This window comes from Periophthalmus magnuspinnatus, chromosome 5 (genome assembly GCF_009829125.3).
Source record: "Periophthalmus magnuspinnatus isolate fPerMag1 chromosome 5, fPerMag1.2.pri, whole genome shotgun sequence".
In the NCBI taxonomy this organism is placed as follows: Eukaryota; Metazoa; Chordata; class Actinopteri; order Gobiiformes; family Gobiidae; genus Periophthalmus; species Periophthalmus magnuspinnatus.
In genome coordinates this window covers 15,827,839-15,849,561 of record NC_047130.1, presented here as the reverse complement: position 1 = coordinate 15,849,561, position 21,723 = coordinate 15,827,839, and the positions used below count along the sequence as shown (strand labels likewise).

The following is a 21,723-nucleotide window of genomic DNA, read 5'->3' as shown; positions in this document are numbered from 1 at the left end:
CTGACAGTTCTGTTCTCGTTTGTCTAATTTGAGTGATTTTTCCGTCTCCCTGCAGCGGTCTGGCTCCTCTGTGCTCTCTGCAGAGGGAGGAGGTGCAGAGGTGGGTGGTGTGCATTAACTACAGCTAAAACTTAACTTTAAACAAAACAGTGGGTTTTTACTCCCGCTGTTTAGAGCTCATCTGTCTCATTACATAAAAGTTTGTTTATAGTTGAAAGCTCCTGTATTACTAAACTAAACTGACTCTTGTAGCTTTAATCCATGTTCTGTTTCCTCCTCAAAAACAGACCTGGAGCTGTGTTTTGTTTCATTCACACATGTTTGAGTAACACTTTATTATTAGTCTGTCTACATCTCCAAAGCTCAAAATGCTCTGTTCCACCTTGTGATGTCATGAAGTGGTAGTTTTCAAGTTAACTGGGACAGAGAGGAGGGAGAGATGGAGGGACAGAGAGAGAAGGGAGAGGAGGGAGGAAAGTTCCACAGTGTCTCTTTGCAGTGGACTTACAAAGTGTGTCCTCGTATGGGCAGGCTGATGGTCCGGGACGCTCTCTCTCGCTGCATCGGTTCTCTCAGGGACAAACTGAAGCTGGCGCAGCTCAATCCATCCTCTTGAATATCAGTGAGAGACGCCAGGGACTTTGTGATGTACTGCACTTTACTACTACAAGTACTACTACTACTACCATCCAGCGAAGGACCCAAGTACTCTGCGGAAATGGCCTTTATCTGAGCGGAGAGGCGGGGCTCCGACTGCAAATGCAACAAAGAAGAAACATGATCTGCTGAATACAACACAAAAAATAAAAGATCGAAATCGTGATATTGGCAAATACGATGAATACGACTGTAACTACATATATTACAACAAAACATAGAGACTCCAGCTGAAAGAGTTAAAATAAAAAGGTTGTTCTGTCTCTTGTTTTGTTTTCATGTTTTCAAGTGAAATTACTGTGTCAAAAAGTACATTAAAATATCATAGTAATATCGATATTTCAAAAAGACCCCATGGAGACACAGGAAGGGCATCTGACACACATGGGGAGGGCATCTGACACACACGGGGAGGGCATCTGACACACAAGGACATTTCAGATCACGTTTGTAGAGCTCTAAACGACAGGGTTTGCAGCTTTTATACTGAAAAAGTGGAAACAAGTGAAGTGATTGTTGCTGGTTTAAAAGTTGGCTCACACTGCCCCCGTGTGGATGAAATTATAACTGCAGCTACACGTTTTTGTCCTGGGGAAGTGTGAGAAAACGGAAAAACAGGCTGCGAATATTAAACATTTTTTAAGTAAAAGTTTGAAATGGAGACAAACCTGCATGACCTTCAACTTGAAATCATCCTGACTGTTTGACTCCTTCATCTGGGACACACTGAAGGCAGAAGGAGCGAAGGAGAGGAGGAGAGAAAGAGAGGAGAGAAGGAATGAAAAAGAGACGGAGAGGAGGAGAGGAGGGAGAGAGAGAAGGAAGAAGAGAACAGGGAGAGAGGAGACAGGAGGGACAGAGAGAGAGACCGGGAGAGAGAGAGAGAGAGAGGGAGAAGGAAGAAAGAGAAGGGACAGAGGAGACAGGAGAGAGAGAGAAGGAAAGGAAAGGGAGAAAGAGAGAAAGAGGGAAGGAATGAGGAAAGAGGAGGGAGAGAGGAATAGAATGAAGAGAGATAGACAGAGGAGAGAGAAGAGCGAGAGAGGAGGGACAGAATGAGAAGGGAGAGAGAAAGGAGAGGGACAGGAGAGAGGAAGGATAGAGAGAGAAAAGGATGAGAGAGAAGAGAAAGAGAAAGAGGGAAGGAAGAAGGAGAGAGCAGGGTTAGACCAATTAAACATATCAACACAGAAGCCACATAAACGACAGCTGAGGAGGCTGCAGCTGAACAGGTACAGAAGTATTTCTACACATTTCACCTACAGTTTCCATAGCACTGCTCAAAGTATATTTGTGTATTTGCTACTTGTGTACTTGGAGGTATGAGTGTAGTACCTGCAGTCTGAGGCCTGGCTGAACTCAGACGGCTCCTCGTCTGTGCTCGTGTAGCCGTTTTCTGCACAAACAAACACTATAAGAAAAAACGCACACAGACTCCATATACACACACACAGACTCCATATACACACACACAGACTCCATATACACACACACAGACTCCACATATAACCAGGGACTCCATACACATACACACACACCCCCACACAGACCCAATACACACACACACACAGACTCCATATACACACACACAGACTCCATATACACACACACAGACTCCATATACACACACAGACTCCATATACACACACACAGACTCCATATATACACACACACAGACTCCATATACACACACACAGACTCCATATACACACACACAGACTCCATATACACACACACAGACTCCATACACACACACACAGACTCCATACACACACACAGACTCCATACACACACACACAGACTCCATATACACACACACAGACTCCATATACACACACACAGACTCCATATACACACACACAGACTCCATATACACACACAGACTCCATATACACACACAGACTCCATATACACACACACAGACTCCATATACACACACAGACTCCATATACACACACAGACTCCATATACACACACAGACTCCATACACACACACAGACTCCATATACACACAGACTCCATATACACACACACACAGACTCCATACACACACACAGACTCCATATACACACACACAGACTCCATACACACACACAGACTCCATATACACACACAGACACCGATTCAGTCCAGGTCCAGTCCCAGTCCTTACCCTGTGTTACATTGTGTATCAGCGCCTGTAGTTCTGGGATACACTCTGCCTTCTCTCGGAGCGCGTCCAGGATCATGTGATTCTGGGATGAGCCAATCACGTCGGTCTGTCTGAGCTGCCCCTCCAACAGGCGGATCTGAGACTCCCTCTGCGCCACCTGCAAACTCTGAACACAGAAAAAAATGTTAAATACACCCAAACGTAACAGTAACACACACTGCGAACTGGGGACAAACGGAATATTAACCTTCACACGCACACACACTCTCACACACACACTCACAAGGATCCATCTGACCCGGGACGCCAATCACAACAGACCAATCACAGAGCAGGATTGCAGTTAGGGTAGAGCCAAAGGTGAAGCACCTAAATTTTAGGAGAAACTTTGAGTATTTTGTTTTTGAAAATAGTGCCGAGGGAAGAAGTGAAGGGAAAGATATCTGCTTTTATCAACTTGTTCTGCAGTTGTAATGCGTCGATCAATCAGATTAAAATATTTGTGTTGACTTACCGCCTTTTCCCGATCACTTTCAGCTGTTCCAGATCATAGACTGATATGTAAATGGACATAGCTAATCCTCAGAGTGTTAACACACAGGCTAATCTCTTGTGTATTTTGATATTAACTGGTTGCTAATTGGCTGCAAATTTAAAAGTTAAGAAACATTGTGTGATGCTAAAGTCTAACCTTGTCTATAGATGCTTTGAGGAAATGGTCCAGCAGGTGGCGCGCTTCAGCCAAAGAACAGGAGCTGATGACCACAGAGGTGTCCACAGAGTCCAGCTCATCCTGAAGACAAACAGAAGGGAGCGATAGAGAGCTTCATATTTTAAATCTACTCTCATTAGAACAGCAGTACATGACCTGTGTTTATGTGTGTATGTGTACGTGTGTGTCTATACAAATGTGTGTGTGTATATGTATGTATATACATGTCTATTACCTTGGTCTCTTCGATCTGTACTATCGTGGCCTGACAGTCGGAGAGGCTGTCGTTGATGTAGTCGATGTTTGCATTCAGGACCTCCATGTCTTCCCCTATTTCCTGAAGGAGGCGGTCCTCAGCCTCTGGCCCCTCCCCCTCCGCCATAAGCACCTCCCTTTTATGGGATAGTGCCTCCTGTTGGGCAATCAGCTCCTCCCGCTTCTGTGAAAAGAACAGAACAAAAAAATGTTATAGACCCATAAACACTCTCATCTGTATCCTCTGCTTCTCTCCTATGCATCCTCTATTCCTCTGCATCCTCTGCTCCTCTTTATCCCTTTTTTCATTTTTTAATTCTTGTTGGTGGTGTTTTTATTAAAAGTTGCTCCAAAACACAACACATCCTCACATTTACACAGATTCCCCATGAAAATCCTCTGTACCTTTATGAGCCTGTCCATATCGGCCTCCACGTTGGCGATGGTCATCCTCTGCACCACGATGTCCCTGATCCTTCGCTCTAGCGTCTGCCATTTCTGACGTGCCATTTTGGAGGCGGAGCCAGCTCTGTGGGTGGGGCTAAGGTGAGGGAGGAGGGCGGGTTTACGCACCAGCTTCCTCCTACTGCTGTAGAGCGATAGAGAAGACACGAGTTCAGACTATTTATGTCGACTCAGGTGAATGTGGCTGATAAATGGCAGCTTTTCTTTCTGTTCTGTATCTGGAATTCTGACCGAAAGTGTCATAGCAACCAAAAAGCCAATCTGGAACGTAACTGTGGAAGGTAACACCCCTTCCAACCCACACGGCTGTTTTAGCTGGGAGCGGGCACTATCGAGGGCAGTCGTGGTATCGGTATCGAGAATCGAGTATATTCCTTAGTATCGAAACAAAATCTGACAAAGGCTAACAACTCTGCCACTATTACACTAAACATAAGTGAAATATGATTCTAACCCGATGACCCTGGTCCCATCCACGGCGCCCTCGCTCTCGGCCAAATATCCGCCGTACATGTTGTTCTTGTTGTTCCAGTGGCGCACCAGGCCGCTGACCGACGCTCTCCCGGGATCGGGCTCTGACGTGGGGGCGGAGCCGGACAGTTCGGCCCCTGAGTCTGGAGAGCCGTGTGTCCAGCGCCCGGCGACTCTCCCGGCTGCGCGGTCAGACAGAGGCTTGGCCAGCCTGCGGAGGGCGCTCACCTCCTCCGTCTTCCTCCTCAAAACCAGCTCCTGATGACGCTTCTGTGACTCCAGAGCACGAATCTGATACTGGAGGAGAGACAGATACAGAGAGAGAGGAGGTAGAGAGGGAGGGAGGGAAGGAGAGAGAGAAGGAGGGGTGGAGGACGTGTTCAGAATAATCGTACATTTTGAATACTTGTCTTTGACGTGTGTTGGGTGCAGGTCTTACCTCTTGGCGGCGCTGTTCCTTCTTGAGCTGAGCAATCTCTCGGTTCTTTTTGGCATCCACCATCTTCCTCTTCTGCTGCTCCTCCTTCATCTGCCTCATCAGCGCCACCTGCAGCACACACACAGGACTGCTTCACATGCTGACCCTCCCCAGAACACTGCTTCTACCAGAGTTTGTTCAGTTCAGCCCCCCCCCCCCCGCCTTCATACCTTGGCCTTCTTCATGTCCTCTAGCTCCCCCTGCAGTTTCTTGAGCTCTCTCTCGTAGCGGCTCTGGTTCTTCAGGAGTCTGGCGTGTTCTTTCTGTGCAGCCTGGAGTTTCTGTAGATCTCGGTTCATTTCTTTGAGTCGTTTCTCGTAGTCCTGTTTGACTTTATTGGCCTTTTCCTCTGTGAAGTTCTCCATAGACACTGAGGACACAGCAGAGGGGTCAGCAGAGGGGTCAGCAGAGGGGTCAGCAGGTTTACATCTGGTCCAAACTTAAAGAGGGGGTATTTACTTTTATGGGGTATTAACTGTAACACATAACACATTTAGATCTTCATGTCTACTTTTATTGTTTTGAAAATGATATATTCACCCAACGTATTAAAATGTTTTATACACTTCACTTTTTGACACTTTAAATCTCACCTCCCTCTGTCCTCACGCAGTTTTTTGAGGAATCTATCCCTCTCTCCTCCCTCTCTCCTCCCTCTCTCCTCCCTCTCTCCTCCCTCTCTCCTCCCTCTCTCCTCCCTCTCTCCTCCCTCTCTCCTCCCTCTCTCCTCCCTCTCTCCTCCCTCTCTCCTTCTGTACTCACTCAGGTTGTTGAGCACTCTGTCTCTCTCCAGTTGAGTATCTTTGATCTTGTTTTGCAGTAGTATCAGTTTTTCTTCATATTGTAGTTTCAGAGTCATGAGTCGTCTTTGGCTGTTTTCCAGTTCATCGATCAGACGCTGCTTTATCTCCATTTCACAGGTCAGCTCCGCCAGGTCGGCCTGCAAGTGTCCTGCTAAACAACACAACAACACACAAGAAGCACACAAGAACACTCATTACACTTATTACAAATACACACTAGAGTGCCACAAGGGTCCATTCTAGGGCCCTTGCTGTTTTCTTTGTACATTAGTGCTCTGCTAGAGTCATGTCCAAGAGCAGCTCCCAGAAATATTGATACAGAAATTTTGTCGTGTGGGAGTGTGTCACTCCCCTTTTCTCCTCCTCCCTCTCCTCCCTGCCCCTCTTCCTCCCTCACTTTCTCCCCTCTGTTCTCACGAAAGGTTGTGCAGTACTCTGTCCCTCCCCATCCCTCCCCCTTTCTCCTCCTCCCTCCTCTGTACTCACTAAGGTTGTGCAGTACTCATCTCTCTTCAGTTCTGTATCTCATATTTAGTTTTACATTAGGATCTATCTCCTTTTGTCCCTCCCTTTAGACCAGTGCTTCTCAATTATTTTCTATCATGCCCCCCCTATAAAGAAGAAAACATTTAATTACATATCAAATAAAAAATAAAATTAAATAAACATCAAATGAATAAATTAAAATTAAATAAATATCAAAATAATACATTAAAATTAAATAAATATCAAATTAAAACAAGTAATTTAGCAATTTGGTACGACACCTTATATGATGCCCAGTGCTGCTGCTTTAAGTGACATTTACAAAGTGGATGATTGTTGTTAATATTTGGCACGTTTACGCTGAAAAAACTCCAGCGTCTTATCAGCGTGACTGAAGTGTAATGAGGTGGGGTCTTAACTTATTTGGCTTCATACTGTCCACTGACAACATTTTCAGACACAGCAGACACACCGGTCTGTCCTCGTGTCCCACCGGAGTCACGGTGAAGCCAAGTGCTAAATACGCTTCATCAGACTTCCTCGTCTTATTTTTCGGGTGATTTTACCTCCGTCTATATCCGCCTTTCTTTTCATCCATGTTAAAATATTTTCCAAAGTGTCTCGTTAGCAAAAGTGTTTCTTGTTCACTGCCCTGTGTCACGATCTGTTCGCTCTCTCCTGCTCTTTGCTGCGTACAGTACTACAGTGTCATACCACCACCACCACCACCACGCCCCACTATTTGAGAACCACTGCTTTAGACTGAGTTCTTCTCTCAAACTGAAAACACTCTGTTCCACCTTGTGATGTCATCATGTGGTAATACAGGAAGTGCTCCACTGTGTTTTCAAACTCCACACACTTTCGCTAGAATCATTTGGATCATTTAAGTCCTCGAGTTGCCAATCTGTACGGAACTAAAGGTAAAAGGAGCTGTTAACTTGAAAACTACCACTTCATGACATCACAAGGTGGAACAGAGCATTTTGAGCTTTGGAGATGTGACAGACTAATAATAAAGTGTTACTCAAACATGTGTGAATGAAACAAATCTCAACTTCAGGTCTGTTTTCGGGGAGGGGACAGCATTAGAATATGGCTATAGTCTCACAAATAGGTTTTAATGCGATAAATGAACACCAGAACACACCTTTGTCATCCGAGTCGGAGTCTGAGTCCACACAGCTCTCATCGCTGTCGAAGTCTTCCTCCTCTCTCCCCTCCTCCTCCTCCTCGCCCTCCTCACACCCGCTCTCCTCCTGAAGTGGAGACATCAGGTCCTGAAAACACAACACAAATGCTGATAAAAAAAAACATCTTTAAAAGGTCAGTAAACACTGCACCATGAGAAAAGCAGCTCTGAACACGGAAAGAGTAAGATTGAGATGTTTAGTAAATATATAAAAACATGTTTGTTGTAGTTTCTAAAAGGAATTTAAGAGTATCATCTCCCTTTGAGCATAGACTGACCAAGAGCTTAGATTTATTTTGTCTAAAGCCGCCATCTTGCTGCTGTACCTCTGTGTAGTTGTCGTCTGAGTCTATCTCTCCGTTCTGTCCGTTCTGTCCATTCTGCCCGTTCTCCTCTCCTCCGTGGCCGTTCTCTCCGTTCTCCTGAGTGTGGAGCTTCACTCGCTTCTTCAGTCCCTTCTCCATCTCTGGACTGAATGAAAGAGAAAACAAAAAACAGTTAACACAATGTGGAAGTTTAACCTGAGGAAAAGTTAGAGTTGGACTCATTTTCAACTGTTTGACCGTGGTGTTTATGTTTTTATGATTTTGAAAAAGGCTGAAATGTGGCTTAGTTTTAACGTGAAATAAAAGAAAAACATGTTGAACTGCAGTGTTTCATGTCACTGAGACTCAAAACTGATCAACTACAGCTGTAGCACTCAAACACAACACAACAGAAACAGGACTAAACCAGGACTAAACCAGGACTAAACCAGGACTAAACCAGGACTAAACCAGGACTAAACCAGGACTAAACCAGGACTAAACCAGGACTAAACCAGGACTTCACTGGGCTCAAATCAGAACCAGACAAAGACGCGTGACTGCATCAAACTGAATATGACAGTTATAAAAGGAAGAGAAAAGATCTTTACACTAATCCTTAATATAAAAAGGCAGTTTAATCTTAGAGATCAGTCGTTTTTTCATATTTTTAAGTCAATAAAATAATAAAATACCCAACTAGGAGGAAAAATATGAGACATTTTTGTAAGTTTTTGCAGTAAAAAGGCAATTCTAATCTGGAATCTTGCCCATTAGACTTGAAACAGAAAGAATGAGGACCAATCTGTGTCCTGCATAAGTCCAACAGCAGAGGGCGCTGTTGTCTCACCAGTACATGAAGAAGAAGGCATCAAACCCATGTGATTTAACTGACAGAACAAATTTAGAACATTTTACTGAAAAGCAAACGTCTAACATCAGTTTTATTTTTATTTTTAGAGATTTAGTGACATTAGTGCTTTTCAAGCCTAGAAATAGCGGCTCTCATCTAAAACTAGGCCAATTCCTTAAAAGACTGAGAGAAATCGTTTTTGAAAAGTCTAAATAAAGCACATACAGTGTCAGGGGTGCTTTGCGAACTCACAAGCTAACACCAAAGATCTTCAGAGTCCTTCAAAACATCTGGATCTTGTTTTTACATTTTTACATTTACTTTTTTTTAACAACTGCCTGTAAACTGTCGTCCAGCTCGTCGCAGTCATTTCAGCTCTGGCTCTTAAGCTCGTACAAGCCTAATGAGCCTGTTAAACTCACTCTCCTCTGGACTGACCCCTGAACCCAAACTAGACTGACCAGAACAGCCTCACGCAACACGTTTATAAAGAAGATTAAAGGAAAGGGCACAAGCAATTAACACCTTCTGTTCGTTTTTAATTAACTTTAAATTAAAAGTAATATATTATGCAAAAATGACTCTTGTAGCTTTAATCCATGTTCTAACGTTGTTCCCTTCTCCTCAAAAACAGACCTGGAGTTGTGTTTTGTTTCATTCACACATGTTTGAGTTTACACTTTATTATCAGTCTGTCTATATCTCCAAAGCTCAAAATGCTCTGTTCCACCTTGTGATGTCATGAAGTGATAGTTTCCAAGTAAACAGTGACTTTTACATTTAGTTCAGTAGAGATTGTCAATTCCAGATTGGCTGACATGATCCAAATGATTCTAGTGAAGGCGTGACCTGGCACTTAGCAACGCTGTCAATCAAACCTGTTGCTAACACTAGAAGGAGCGACCTCGGGGAAAGAAGTCTCCTTGACGATGAACACATTTAACCTCATGCAGATCTCTCAGAAAAGTTATGCAGTGCGTCTTTAATGATGGTTGTGGTTGGTGTACCTCATCCTCCTCTGCCTCCTCTCCTTCTTCAGCCTCTCGATGTCCAGTTTGGCTCGGCGAATCACGTCGCTGGCCTCAGTCTCCATGCCGACGGGGCCGGGGGCAGAGCCTGAGGGGAAGGGGGAACGTGTGGACAGGCGGGTCAGCTGACGACGCAGGGACTCGTTCATCGCTTCACTCTCCAAAAGCTTAGACCTGAAGAGAGGGAATACATATGTTACTTCCATAAAGAAATATCACTGATTTGAAAGGTTTTATGCCAGATGCCCTTCCCTAGACAGTCACTTGAGTAACTTTTGGAAAAATCTGTACTTCTGAGTAATTTCCAGCTGAAGCTGTAAGAACAAAATGACATCACTTTGTTTTTACAGCTCCTGTTCTGTAGTTCTTGAGACCTGCGCTGTGATTGGTTGGATTTTCAAACTGGGCGTGTCTAATTCTAAATCCATTTCTGTCCTTTAACCATTCAAAAGATGTAATATTTTAATATGAATTGCTTAATCACTATGACCACGGAGGACGGTTGCCATAGCAATAAACCCATGAGTAACATCTTTTAACAGTTATAACAAATCCGCTGCCACTGTAATATTCTTATTCACCATAGCAACGGCTTCTGAACTAGATATTTTTTCATGGTTTGAAAAAAAGGAAAAATCAGGTGTTCTAGCTTCATGTTTATTACTTACGTTTACAGATTTCATGTGGTAACTCTCAGACATTTACTGTCATGTGGATTCATAGAACCACAGTTACATACTTAACCTTACACAAAATAACATAAAGTGTCATGTTATGTCATTAATTATCTAAACATTTGAGCTCACCTCAGTTCTTCAACTTCTCTGATGTAGTTTTGGACCAGTGCTCCAATCTCCTCATTCCCCTCACCTACAAACAGAGCAGACGTACTAATGAGTGAGTGTGACGTCACCCACGGCGTTTGGTTCAGGTCAAATGAAGCTTATCGAGGCGAGTGGTTATAGTGGCGAATTTGCAGCGGAGTTCAATATTAGGAATCATAGCAACCCAAGAGCCAATTTAGAGTGAAGCTGTTGAACACAACGCCCCTCCCCAGCCGCACCTCTGGTTTAACAGGGAGTGGGCACTTAGCAACAGATTTGATTGACAGCATTGCTAACACTCATGCCTTGATTTACGGACGCAATAGAAACATAAAAATACCACAGAGAGAGGGGCCACAGTTTTCTAATGTAAAGCGAATTGGAGCCACTGGTTACAACCATTTGTCACAGTAAATGAAGCCAAAAAAGAAGCGATTTGGAGATGGAAGATGAGGTATTATTTTGTTTCAAAAGAAAACTGCAGCTGGTTCATCATACTGATGGATTCATTCACATTATGTCTGTTTTCAAGCACGTTTTTTTCAATAAAATAAAGCTGCATGTATTGACGTATTTACAGTGTATTTAATATTTCCAGGTCAGGAAGGTTGTGTAAATAGATTCTGTTGTGCGAGGAAGGCCGGAGCAGCCCGGGGGAGGCCGGGGAGGACCGTACATTATCAGAAATGTGGGACCAGCAGGTTGGAAAAAAGCCCGACCCGTGCATCTCTAGCGCCCATGATCACTTTATGTTTGGAACGCAGCGGCTAGCATGTTAGCTACATCCATTTAGAGACATTCTATGACACGTATAGTACAGGCTAATGATGCCGGCCCTTTAGCTTGTTCTGCGTCTTCTTACTGGACTTGGGCACCATCACAGCAAAAACACAGACTTATAACGATGAGTCTCAGTTTCTCACTGGCTTTGGTGAGCAGGTGGCTGACTTGGTTGGCCAGCAGGTGGCTCACTCGGCTGTTCAGGTGGTCAATCGTTTCTTGCATGGCTTTGACCCTAAGCCGTAGAGTGTCGTTCTCTCGCTGGAGCATCGAATTCTCCTGGAACAGATCGCTGAAGCCCTCTGAGCCCTCCTCACATGCTACACGCTTACCCTGAAAACAGACAACAGATATCAGCACATTGTAGAGATTAGTGTGATGCTAACTAGGGCACTGATCTGCCTGAAGCTTTGTTAGACTTTAATCAAATTTTCATTTCAACACAATCTGACCATGAAGAACTGACTGAAAAGCTGAAACTACAACAGGTGAGCTGATTTGTGCTGTTAAACAAGTCCCTCTCAAACAAGGACCATGAGCTCGGACTCACCGCAGGCTCCTGAACATGAGCTGTTCACATCTATTTTGTATTTTTTCTTGAGTTTTCAGATAATCTAAAAACTTTGACAGTGTTTAGTCATATTTAGTCATATTTCACCATAGAGATACATATAGAACACCCCCAGAGTGATGTCACTGCAAAGTATCAGTAAGTGCTTTTCACAACTTGACTCATCAGATCAGGAAGGACCAAAAGACAACGGAAATGTGGAAATGCAGAGTTTTTGATCTGAATACTTTTGTCTGGTGATGGAATGTGACAAAGTAAAAGTAGTAAAGTACTGTACTTAACTAAAAATTTAGGTCTCTGTACATACTTAAAACTTATACTTTTTAGTTTTACTTCACCACATTTGAGAGCAAGTATTTTACTTTTCAGTCCAGTTCAAAAATGTAGTGGAGTAGAAAGTAAAAGTATTTTTAGTAGTGTGAGACCTGCTGAAAAGGCTGAGGATTTATTTTAACACGTTCATATTATGAACAAAACAAATATATACAAATAAAAACAGACAAAAAAAACGATAAATTGAATTGTTTCTTCATTTCAGCTCAAATCTCAAATAAATTATTACCACATTTGAAGCTTTATAAGACTCAAAATCTGCAAGAAACACTTTTTGAAACAGGTATTAAAGTACTGAGTACTCCAGTCCAGTAGATGTATTGAGTACTTCATGTATCACTATCTGTAAACATGTTTCATCAGGACGTCCTCAAGCGGATTCATTTCACTTTTATGCCCACTGTGACACGCCCACTGTGACACGCCCACTGTGACACGCCCACTGTGACACGCCCACTGTGACACGCCCACTGTGACATATGCACTTCTTTCTCCTGTTTTATTTTCTTAATAGATGATACTCGTAGGATTCGGCAGCATCGCGTCGTCATTTTGGTACAAATGTAAAAACAGTGCTGCTCTAGTGTGATGTGCAGCTGTCCATGCGGCGCTTTGTTGTGATGGTGTTTACAGCACGTCACGTCACTTACAGCACTGGACACCCCAGTTTTCTAACACTGAAGTCAGCAGGACTTGTGTCTTTTATTAAGACATTTTAGATGAATATTGTGATTTAAAATGTGTAAACAAAATGATCCATAGAGACACAAGCACAATAGGACTGGTCTAATAAAGGAGCTAGCTTTATTTTATTCTTCTATTGTTGCATAACCTGGTGACTCCCTGTATTGTGTTTGTTTGTTGAGTGTTGTGGTGATGCTGGTGATTAATGCTCTTGAAATTCTGTTGTTGAAGCTGTAAACAGACTCTCCATTCACCAGCATCACTATGAGCCTCTGCTATAAGGACAAACACAACACAAAACATGCACAAAACAAGCACAAAACAAATATGAACTCTGCTACATCCACAGCTGAACAGAGGGAATAAGCACAAGCCACAGACTGTATAAAGAAGTGACTGAGTGAGTGTGACGTCACCACAGCTTCAGCTCCGAATGAAGCTCATCGAGGCTAACAGCTATAGCGGCTAATTTGGAGCAGAGTTCTATATTTGGAATTTTGACCACGAGTATCATAGCAACCAAAGAGCCAATCCGGAGAGAGGCTGTTGAAGGTAACGCCCCTTCCCGCCTGCACCACTGGTTTAACAGGGAGTGGGCGCTTAGCAACACTGTCAATCAAACCTGCTGCTAACTCTAGCAGGAGCGACCTTGGGGAAAGAAGGCGCCTGATATGTCTGTTATTAATGTTCATATCTTGATTTACAGACACAATAGTGAAATTAAAAACCCCAGGATATTAAAGTGATAATATGTAACTTTCTGGGGATGGAAAGTCAGCTGCATGAATCCATGGAAACACAAAGTTAGAACCACACAGAACATTCTCCATGGAGATATACAAGTTTTATGCCATACTGTGAAATATTATGACCAAAAGGAACAACATTCCCATGGAAACAAGCACGAGGCTGAGTCAGGTTTGTGGAGATGCAAGCCCACTCAGAGTTTTTCAGTGCAATAAAAATGAAAAATATTTTATTTTAGTAAATTTTTTTGGCCAAAAAAAAGTTACATACTAGGGCTTTAATTAACTGACTAATCGTGACGACAACTATAAGAAGTAATTGTAGTTGTAGTTTTTGATTATCGTAGCTGGACTAAACTGAGCCTAAAACACCCACATAAAGACCTTCTTATTCAGTTTCAGCCTTTAGCTGGTTTCATAATCTCAAAATACAATAGAAAATACTGTTTGACTGATATAGTCACGCTAACGGCTAGCATGACTGACGCAAATCCGGCAAATGGCTGAAATTTGGGAATCTAAAACACGTCTCAATGCAAGATCAGTCATATCAGTCATGAGCATTAAACTAAGTAAAAATCTGTCTTTAAAGGCCTTTTTGCACCATTTTCTGATCTGTCCTAATGTTTCCTCATCACAAATAGACCTCACACATGTTTAACACACAAACCCTGCATATTTAGAAAATGAAAACATTCTGTTCCACCTTGTGATGTCATCATGTGGTAATACAGGAAGTGCTCCACTGTGCTTTTAACCCTATTGTGGCGGATGCTGTTGTCGCCGATAGAGCGCGTTTGAGGACTTTCCATGACCGTAACTCCACAACCAACTGTGCTCTCATGTAAATTCAAACAGCGTCTCAAAGCAGAGGCATGGGCCTCTTTAAATATTTTACTGTCATTTTGGTAATCTGCCTCTGTTGTCCCTCGAAGATGACGAATCAAAGCGCAGTTGCCGCGGGGATTTTTCCAGTCAGTTATTCGATGCATCAAAGGAAAAACAGATGGATATGTAAAATAGAGGTAGTTGTGTGAAAAAAATGCAGTACATTCTGATACTTCCTTTAACATGATTTTTATGGCTAAAAAGCATAAAAGTTTAGGAGAGTTATAATGGTCTATAATCATTTCAGCCAATCTGGAATTACCAATCTCTGCTGAACTAAAGGTAAAAGGAGCTGTTAACTTAAAAATTACCACTTCATGACATCACAAGGTGGAACAGAGCATTTTGAGCTTTGGAGAAGTAGACAGACTAATAATAAAGTGTTACTCAAACATGTGTGAATGAAACAAAACACAACTCTTGGTCTGTTTTTGAGGAGGGAACAGCATTAAAACATGGATTAAATCTCACAGAGTCAATCTTGTGTAATATAGGACTTTAAAGTACATGTTTTCTTTCAGCTCATCACATAATGTCCTCCACAGTCTCCTTCATAAATCAGTCTGTATTTCAGTCCAGTATACACTTGTCTATTGATCCATGCACCGCGCGCGCTGCATAATGCTAACATATGTCAACAGAACGCTGAGCTAGCACGGACTCATCTGGTTATACAGGTTCAGCTCATAAAACCGTCTCAATGATCAGGTTTAAAGCAGGAGCAGGGCTGGTCTCCTCTCGTTTATAATCATCAGTCAGTGCCGTCATAATCCATCTGTAATTATAAACCTGATGTGCTCTTTATTCTGTCAACGAGAATCGAAAATCAGATACAAACTGATACTAAAACTAGTATCAAAACTAGATCCTCACTGAAATGAACCTTTTCCTGAATATCTCTTACATTGAGCACTGTTCTCTCTCCTTTCTCTTTTCTCTCTTTCTCTTTTCTCCCTAGATTCCCTTACTGTGTTTCTTTCCTCTTCCTCTCTGCTTTCCTCTCTTCTTCCTCCCTCCTCTCTTTCTCCCCATTATTTTACCTCCTTCCTCTCTCTCCTCTCTCTCCATTCCTTTACCGTGTTTCTTTCCTCCTCCTCCTCCTCTCCCCATATTGTCCCTCTACTCCTCCTCTTTGCTCTTCCTCCTCCCTCTTTTTTCTCCCCATTATTTTACCTCCTTCCTGTCTTTCTCCCTCTTCCTCTCCCCATACCTTTACCGTGTTTCTTTCCTCCTCCTCTTTTCATCTTCCCACTGTTCCTCCACTTTCCTCTCCTTCTCTTTCTCCCCATTCTTTTACCTCCTTCTCCCACTATCCCTCCCCTACCATCTCTCCCTCCCTGTCCTCTCGTCTTTCCTCCTCTGTCTCTTTCCATTCCTTTACCGTGTTTCTTTCCTCCCTCTCCTCTCCTCTTCCTCCCTTCTCTCTCTTTCTCCTCATTCTTTTACCTCCTTCCTCTTCCAATTTGCCTCCCTTTTCCATCTCCTCTTCTCCTCCCTTCCTCCCTCTATCATCTCCTCTTTCCTCCTCTCCTCCTCCTTTGGCACCATTTTTCAAACTGAGCGTGCCCAGATGCTTTGGTGTGAGCGCTCAAGTTGCCACAGTAACCGTACTCTGGACAAAACCACTTTTTCAGATTCGTTCGATCAAATTTACTCCTCGGCTGAGTTCTTTTGTCAAACCAAAACACTTTGTGATGTCACATGATACAGGAAGTGCTACACTGTGTTTACTGATAAATATTTGCTAAAAGTTTGTGAAACTTCTTATTTAAACGGTTAATAAATGTTTCAAAACAGAGCAGAGCTAAGTTTAGTCTGACTGTGTAAGTAAAACTGCAAATTTAAATAAACAACAGCAGAAAGAAGACAGAATAAACACATTTAAAGCTCCTGTATCACACAAAACTGACTCTTGTAGCTTTAATCCATGTTCTAATGCTGTTTCCTCATCATAAACAGACTTGGAGTTGTGTTTTGTTTCATTCACACATGTTTGAGTAACACTTTATTATTAGTCTGTCTACATCTCCAAAGCTCAAAATGCTTGGTTCCACCCTGTGATGTCATGAAGTGGTAGTTTTCATGTTAACAGCTCCTTTTACTTTAAGTTCAGTAGAGATTCAGCAATTCCAGGTCTGAAATCATCCAAATGATTCTAGTGAAGGTGTGTGGAGTTTAAAAACACAGTGGAGCACTTCCTGTATTACCACATGATGACATCACAAGGTGGAACATAGTGCTTTCAGTTTCTAAATATGCAGAGTGTGTTAAACATGTCTGAATGAAACAAAACAACCCCAGGAAACAACATTATAACATAGATCAGGAAATAGTTTAATATGGGCCCTTTAAAAGAGTTAAACGAGTTGCATGTTCTCTCTGTCTGTGTGGAGTTTGCGTGGTCTCTATGTGTCTGTTTATATGATATTTCCTTACAGCCTTGTACTCGAGTATCTCCATCTGCAGCCGTGCGACCTCCGCCCTCAGAGCGCTGATCTGCTGGCTCGTCTTGTCCTGGTTCACCACCACTTTGTTCTTGATGTTCCGCGCTCGGTTTGCATATTTCAGTGTGTTTAGAGTCTCCATGAAGTCTCGGTCCGAGGGACTCACACACGCGATCATCATTGTACGACTGCAAGAGAGAAACAAGCAAAATAAGAACACAATTAAAAAACAACATGACCTCTGACCCCAGCCTCAGTCTCATAACACTAAAACAATGTGGGTGTACAACCTTCTAACTGGGACACGGTGTCACCTTTTCCCATGTTTTTGATCAACACCTAAACATTAAGATCGACATCAAATATTTAAAAGGGCTTAACATGTGTAAAGCCCCACTATGTAACATTTTCTGTCAATAAAATATTTTTTTAATTATGGATTTTTTTATTGCCTGACTCTGAATGAGCTCGCATCTCCACAAACCTGACTCTTATTTGTCTTATTGTTGAGCCTCCCGCTTGTTTCCACGGAAATGTTGTTCCTTTGGTTATAATATTCCAGGATAGGCATTAAACTTTCTAACTCTACGGAGAATGTTCCGAAGTGTGGCTTTCCGTTTCCATGGAATCATGCAGATGACTCTCCACCTACAGAGTTACGTACTGTCGCTTTAATTAGGCTTAATACTTTTGCATTTTCTGAGGCAAATCGCTGGAACCTACCACCTCCTCCCCCCCTCAGTGAGGAGGTTGTGGGTTTGATTCCTGATCTTTCTGAGTGGAGTGTGCATGTGAACTTGTGTGACTGTGGCAGAGGGGCTATCCCATCTCCTCCCTTCATTGAGCAGGTTGTGGGTTTGATTCCTCACCTGTTTCCTCCCAGTGAGTCTTGCAGGAGTCGTGTGAGTTTGGAGTCTCTGTAGGGGACGTGTGCTGCCTTCTTGGTCTGATCGCCCAAAGCGCTGATGACGTTTCCCAGAGCCAGCTACAGCAACAAATTTACAATTTCAAACATGTATCATTTAGGATACAAGGAGGATTGCACCTTTAACAGATATAGTTATTTTGTGTTTGTGTGATTAAAAAAACAAAAAAATATATATATATAAAAAGAAAGTATTGAGTGAACAGAGTACAGACCAGTCCACAGTTAATGCTGATGCCCTCCCGCGCTCTCTCTCCTGTGGCTCCAGTTCTCTTCAGTCGCTCGGATCCGGCCAAGTCCACGAAGTGAAACTTGGCCATGAGGGTCTCGTACTCGGGCTGAGAGAGAGACGAGTCTACACCGTTCACCTCCACACTCTCCTCCGCGCCGTTCTGTTCGGATGTAAAAAAGAGAGATATTAACGAGACAGAGGGAGGAATAGAAAGACAGAGAGACAGAGAGAGAGATTAAGGAGTGAGGGAGGAAGAGAAAGAGAGAATCTTACATTGCACTTTAAAGACACTCACATACGCTACAACAGCCACATCTGCCCCGGGGCTAAATGACACAGATCTGGCTCCTAATCTGCACCAGTGGACCTTCGTAGGATTTCACTGGAGGTTACCCAATATATAATATGCAGTAACATGAAGTATTCAAAGTACTACATAGAGTACTGCAGTATTCATTACCTTTTTTGTCTTGTACATATCCTCATCTTACACAGATGCATAGTACTTTTACATTCAGTGCTCACAGTACTACGCACAGTACTACACACAGTACTACGCACAGTACTACGCACAGTACTACGCACAGTACTACGCACAGTACTACACACAGTACTACACACAGTACTACACACAGTACTACACACAGTACTACACACAGTACTACAACACGGTAGTGCAGTATTCCTTACCTGTTCCATTGTACATATCCTCATCTGACACAGGTGTATGGTGAAGATGGCATGAGACCGCGAGCTCTGGGCGTTCATCTGAGTACTCGCTGTGGTCCGAGAGAGAGCACCCAACTTCAGACACTGTAAGAGCTGCAGCCAAGACAAGACACATGAGGATCCAGAGTGAAGTACATCTACACCAACAGAACTGAGGCTCGTCACAATAGTGAAATCAGCTTATCTAATGTCAATCAAAGAGAAGCATTTTGACCCTGTGGATCCAGGAGAGGCCTGTGTCATTACATCCACAGATATATATAGCCTTCTGAGTGCACCAGCCCCGGTTTAGCCCTGTATTAGCCCTGTATTAGCCCTGTATTAGCCCTGTATTAGCCCTGTATTAGCCCTGTATTAGCCCTGTATTAGCCCTGTATTAGCCCTGTATTAGCCCTGGTTAAGTCCTGGTTAAGTCCTGGTTAGGTCCTGGTTAAGTCCTGGTTAAGTCCTGGTACAGTTCTGGTACAGTTCTGGTACAGTTCTGGTACAGTTCTGGTACAGTTCTGGTACAGTTCTGGTACAGTTCTGGTTCAGTCCTGCTTAAGACCTACTCAGTTTTAGTCCTGGTTCTCACCTCCTCCTCTGAGACCACCAGTCTGGAGGTGACCCCTGTGGTGTAGATACTTCCGTTCCCGTCTTCGTGTATCTTGATGTTGGACTTCCGGCTCCTGGACTCTAGGTCTCTGGATCCATCAAACAGGTCCAGGATCTCCTCATTGTACAACTGAGAAAAAAAATCATGTTTGATTATTTGGGATAAATGGACTAAAATCCTGGCCTAGTCCTGGTTCAGTCCTGGTATAGTTCCTGCTCAGTCCTGCTTTAGGTCTTAGTTTTGGTCCGGTCTTGGTCCAGTCCTGGTTAAGTCCTTCTTCAGTCTTTTATCAGTCCTGGTTCAGTCCTGCCATTTAATTATAAAGCATAACAGGAAGTGCGCTGTTAGCAAGCTAGTCGTTGTCAGAGTTATAATGTCAACAAAACTCTGCTCTGGTCTAGTCTGAGAGTTGTGAAAAGCGCTTATAAACTCATCACTGTGAGTAATTAGGATGTTCTGAATGCACAAGGTAAGTGAGGAGTGACTTTGGACCAAACTGTTTAAAATTAACTCATTGTGTTTTTCCTGGTTTTATAGAAATAGTGCTAGAATTGTGAAATAAAACACTTTTTTCTAACAACTATTTTAGTGATTTAAACTCATCTTTGCAGAGTTTGGCTAAATGAACATGAAAGCCCAGATTATTCCCACACACCTGTAGGTCATGTGATTAGGGTCATGTGATTAGGGTCATGTGATTAGGGTAATGGGGGTTACATAAGGGTCTCACTGATAACGCTCTGCTCTGGCCCCAAACCCAGGGTTCATTTGTCTGGATAATTCCATTAGCCTCATACATACGCCTCCCTCCTCTCCTCCTAACGCCCCTCCCTCCTCTCCTCCTACTAACGCCCCTCCCTCCTCTCCTCCTCCTAACGCCCCTCCCTCCTCTCCTCCTCCTAACGCCCCTCCCTCCTCTCTTCCTCAAATGACAATAATTCATAATATTCAAAATATCAATTTTCAGTTTAGTTTTAATTTGTTTAGATCACCCACTACCAGGTCCATAGACAGAAATTCACATGGGCCCCGCTCCAATATAATTAAATAGCAAGAGTCCAATTCTGCCCCTTAGGACCCAGACCCCTTTGTCCCCCCCGTCCACTCCCCTGAACCACAGAAAGATTTACGACCCATTTAAGGTCTCACCTTTTAACCAAGCTGCAAAAGACAATTTAAGTTTTTATTTTAATTCAGGACAGTTTCCCCCAACATCAGGTTCAACAAATCCACTCATATTCCATCTCCTCTCCCTTTCTCAACCCCCACTCTTGCTCTCTCTCCCTCTCTCCTTTTCTCTCCCTCTCTCTCCCTCTTGCTGTCTTTCCCTCTTTTCTCTCCCTCCCTCTTGCTCTTTCTCCCTCCCCCTCTCTTTCCATCTCTCTCTCTCTTTCTCACCTCCTCTTGCTCTCTCTCCCCCTCTCATTCTCTCTGCCTCTTCTCCTCTCCCTCTTTCTCGCCCTTTCTATTTTTCCCTTTTTTCTCTGCCTCTTCTCCCTCTCCCTCCCTTCTCTCCCCTTTTTTCTCTCTCCATCCCCCTCCCCCTTTTTCATTCTCCATTTTTCCCTCACCCGCTCTTTCTCTCTCCCCACTCTTTCTTTCTCTCCCCTCTCTCCCCATCTCTCCCTCCCTCTCTTTCCCTGTCTTTCTCTATCCCCCCTCTCTTCCTCTCTCTCTAGCTCTCCCTCTCTTCCTCTCTTTCCCTGTCTTTCTCTATCTCTGCCCCCTCTCTTTCTCTATCTCTCTATCTCTCCATCTCTCCCTCCTTCCCTCTTTTTCTCTCTCTCCGTTTGCAAAGACTAGATTGTGTTAGTTTAAACCTGACCCAGTCCAGTCTCGTCTTCCTCTCCATGTTTCTGTTTCTTTGCTTTACCTTTTACCTTCTTCTCAGTTTTTTCTATATTTATTTTTATTTCGCCTGGATGTGATTTCAAACCACGAGTCAGGACAGTATTTGAGTTTGAACGTTTAGCCCCGCCCACTTCGCCCTTTCTCCTGTTGTGATATTGCACCACGCCACAGAGCCTCCTGTGTGGGATCGTGTCAGGCAGCTGATTTCCCATGATCCTTAGCGCCTGATTGGGTGAACAAAGTTGAACCTGTCAGCAGCTTTTG

The 21,723-nt window shown here is 43.3% G+C and overlaps 1 protein-coding gene across 1 annotated transcript in view; it reads right to left on the bottom strand.

The window, feature by feature from the left end:
* Nucleotides 1–21,723, bottom strand: part of kif21b (kinesin family member 21B) — a 79,327-nt gene that overhangs the window by 32,638 nt on the left and 24,966 nt on the right. Inside the window, exons 4-24 of the mRNA XM_055222111.1 lie at nucleotides 19,588–19,737; nucleotides 18,975–19,106; nucleotides 18,268–18,444; nucleotides 17,997–18,112; nucleotides 17,120–17,315; nucleotides 11,605–11,794; nucleotides 10,664–10,727; nucleotides 9,837–10,031; nucleotides 7,998–8,142; nucleotides 7,630–7,759; nucleotides 5,953–6,144; nucleotides 5,361–5,560; nucleotides 5,152–5,259; nucleotides 4,696–5,009; nucleotides 4,182–4,365; nucleotides 3,757–3,960; nucleotides 3,501–3,602; nucleotides 2,810–2,975; nucleotides 1,993–2,053; nucleotides 1,326–1,383; nucleotides 509–753 (exon numbers count right to left, since the gene is read on the bottom strand). Of these exons, the coding sequence (XP_055078086.1) occupies nucleotides 509–753; nucleotides 1,326–1,383; nucleotides 1,993–2,053; nucleotides 2,810–2,975; nucleotides 3,501–3,602; nucleotides 3,757–3,960; nucleotides 4,182–4,365; nucleotides 4,696–5,009; nucleotides 5,152–5,259; nucleotides 5,361–5,560; nucleotides 5,953–6,144; nucleotides 7,630–7,759; nucleotides 7,998–8,142; nucleotides 9,837–10,031; nucleotides 10,664–10,727; nucleotides 11,605–11,794; nucleotides 17,120–17,315; nucleotides 17,997–18,112; nucleotides 18,268–18,444; nucleotides 18,975–19,106; nucleotides 19,588–19,737 (3,329 nt within the window). The remainder of the gene's footprint in view (nucleotides 1–508; nucleotides 754–1,325; nucleotides 1,384–1,992; nucleotides 2,054–2,809; nucleotides 2,976–3,500; nucleotides 3,603–3,756; nucleotides 3,961–4,181; nucleotides 4,366–4,695; nucleotides 5,010–5,151; nucleotides 5,260–5,360; nucleotides 5,561–5,952; nucleotides 6,145–7,629; nucleotides 7,760–7,997; nucleotides 8,143–9,836; nucleotides 10,032–10,663; nucleotides 10,728–11,604; nucleotides 11,795–17,119; nucleotides 17,316–17,996; nucleotides 18,113–18,267; nucleotides 18,445–18,974; nucleotides 19,107–19,587; nucleotides 19,738–21,723) is intronic.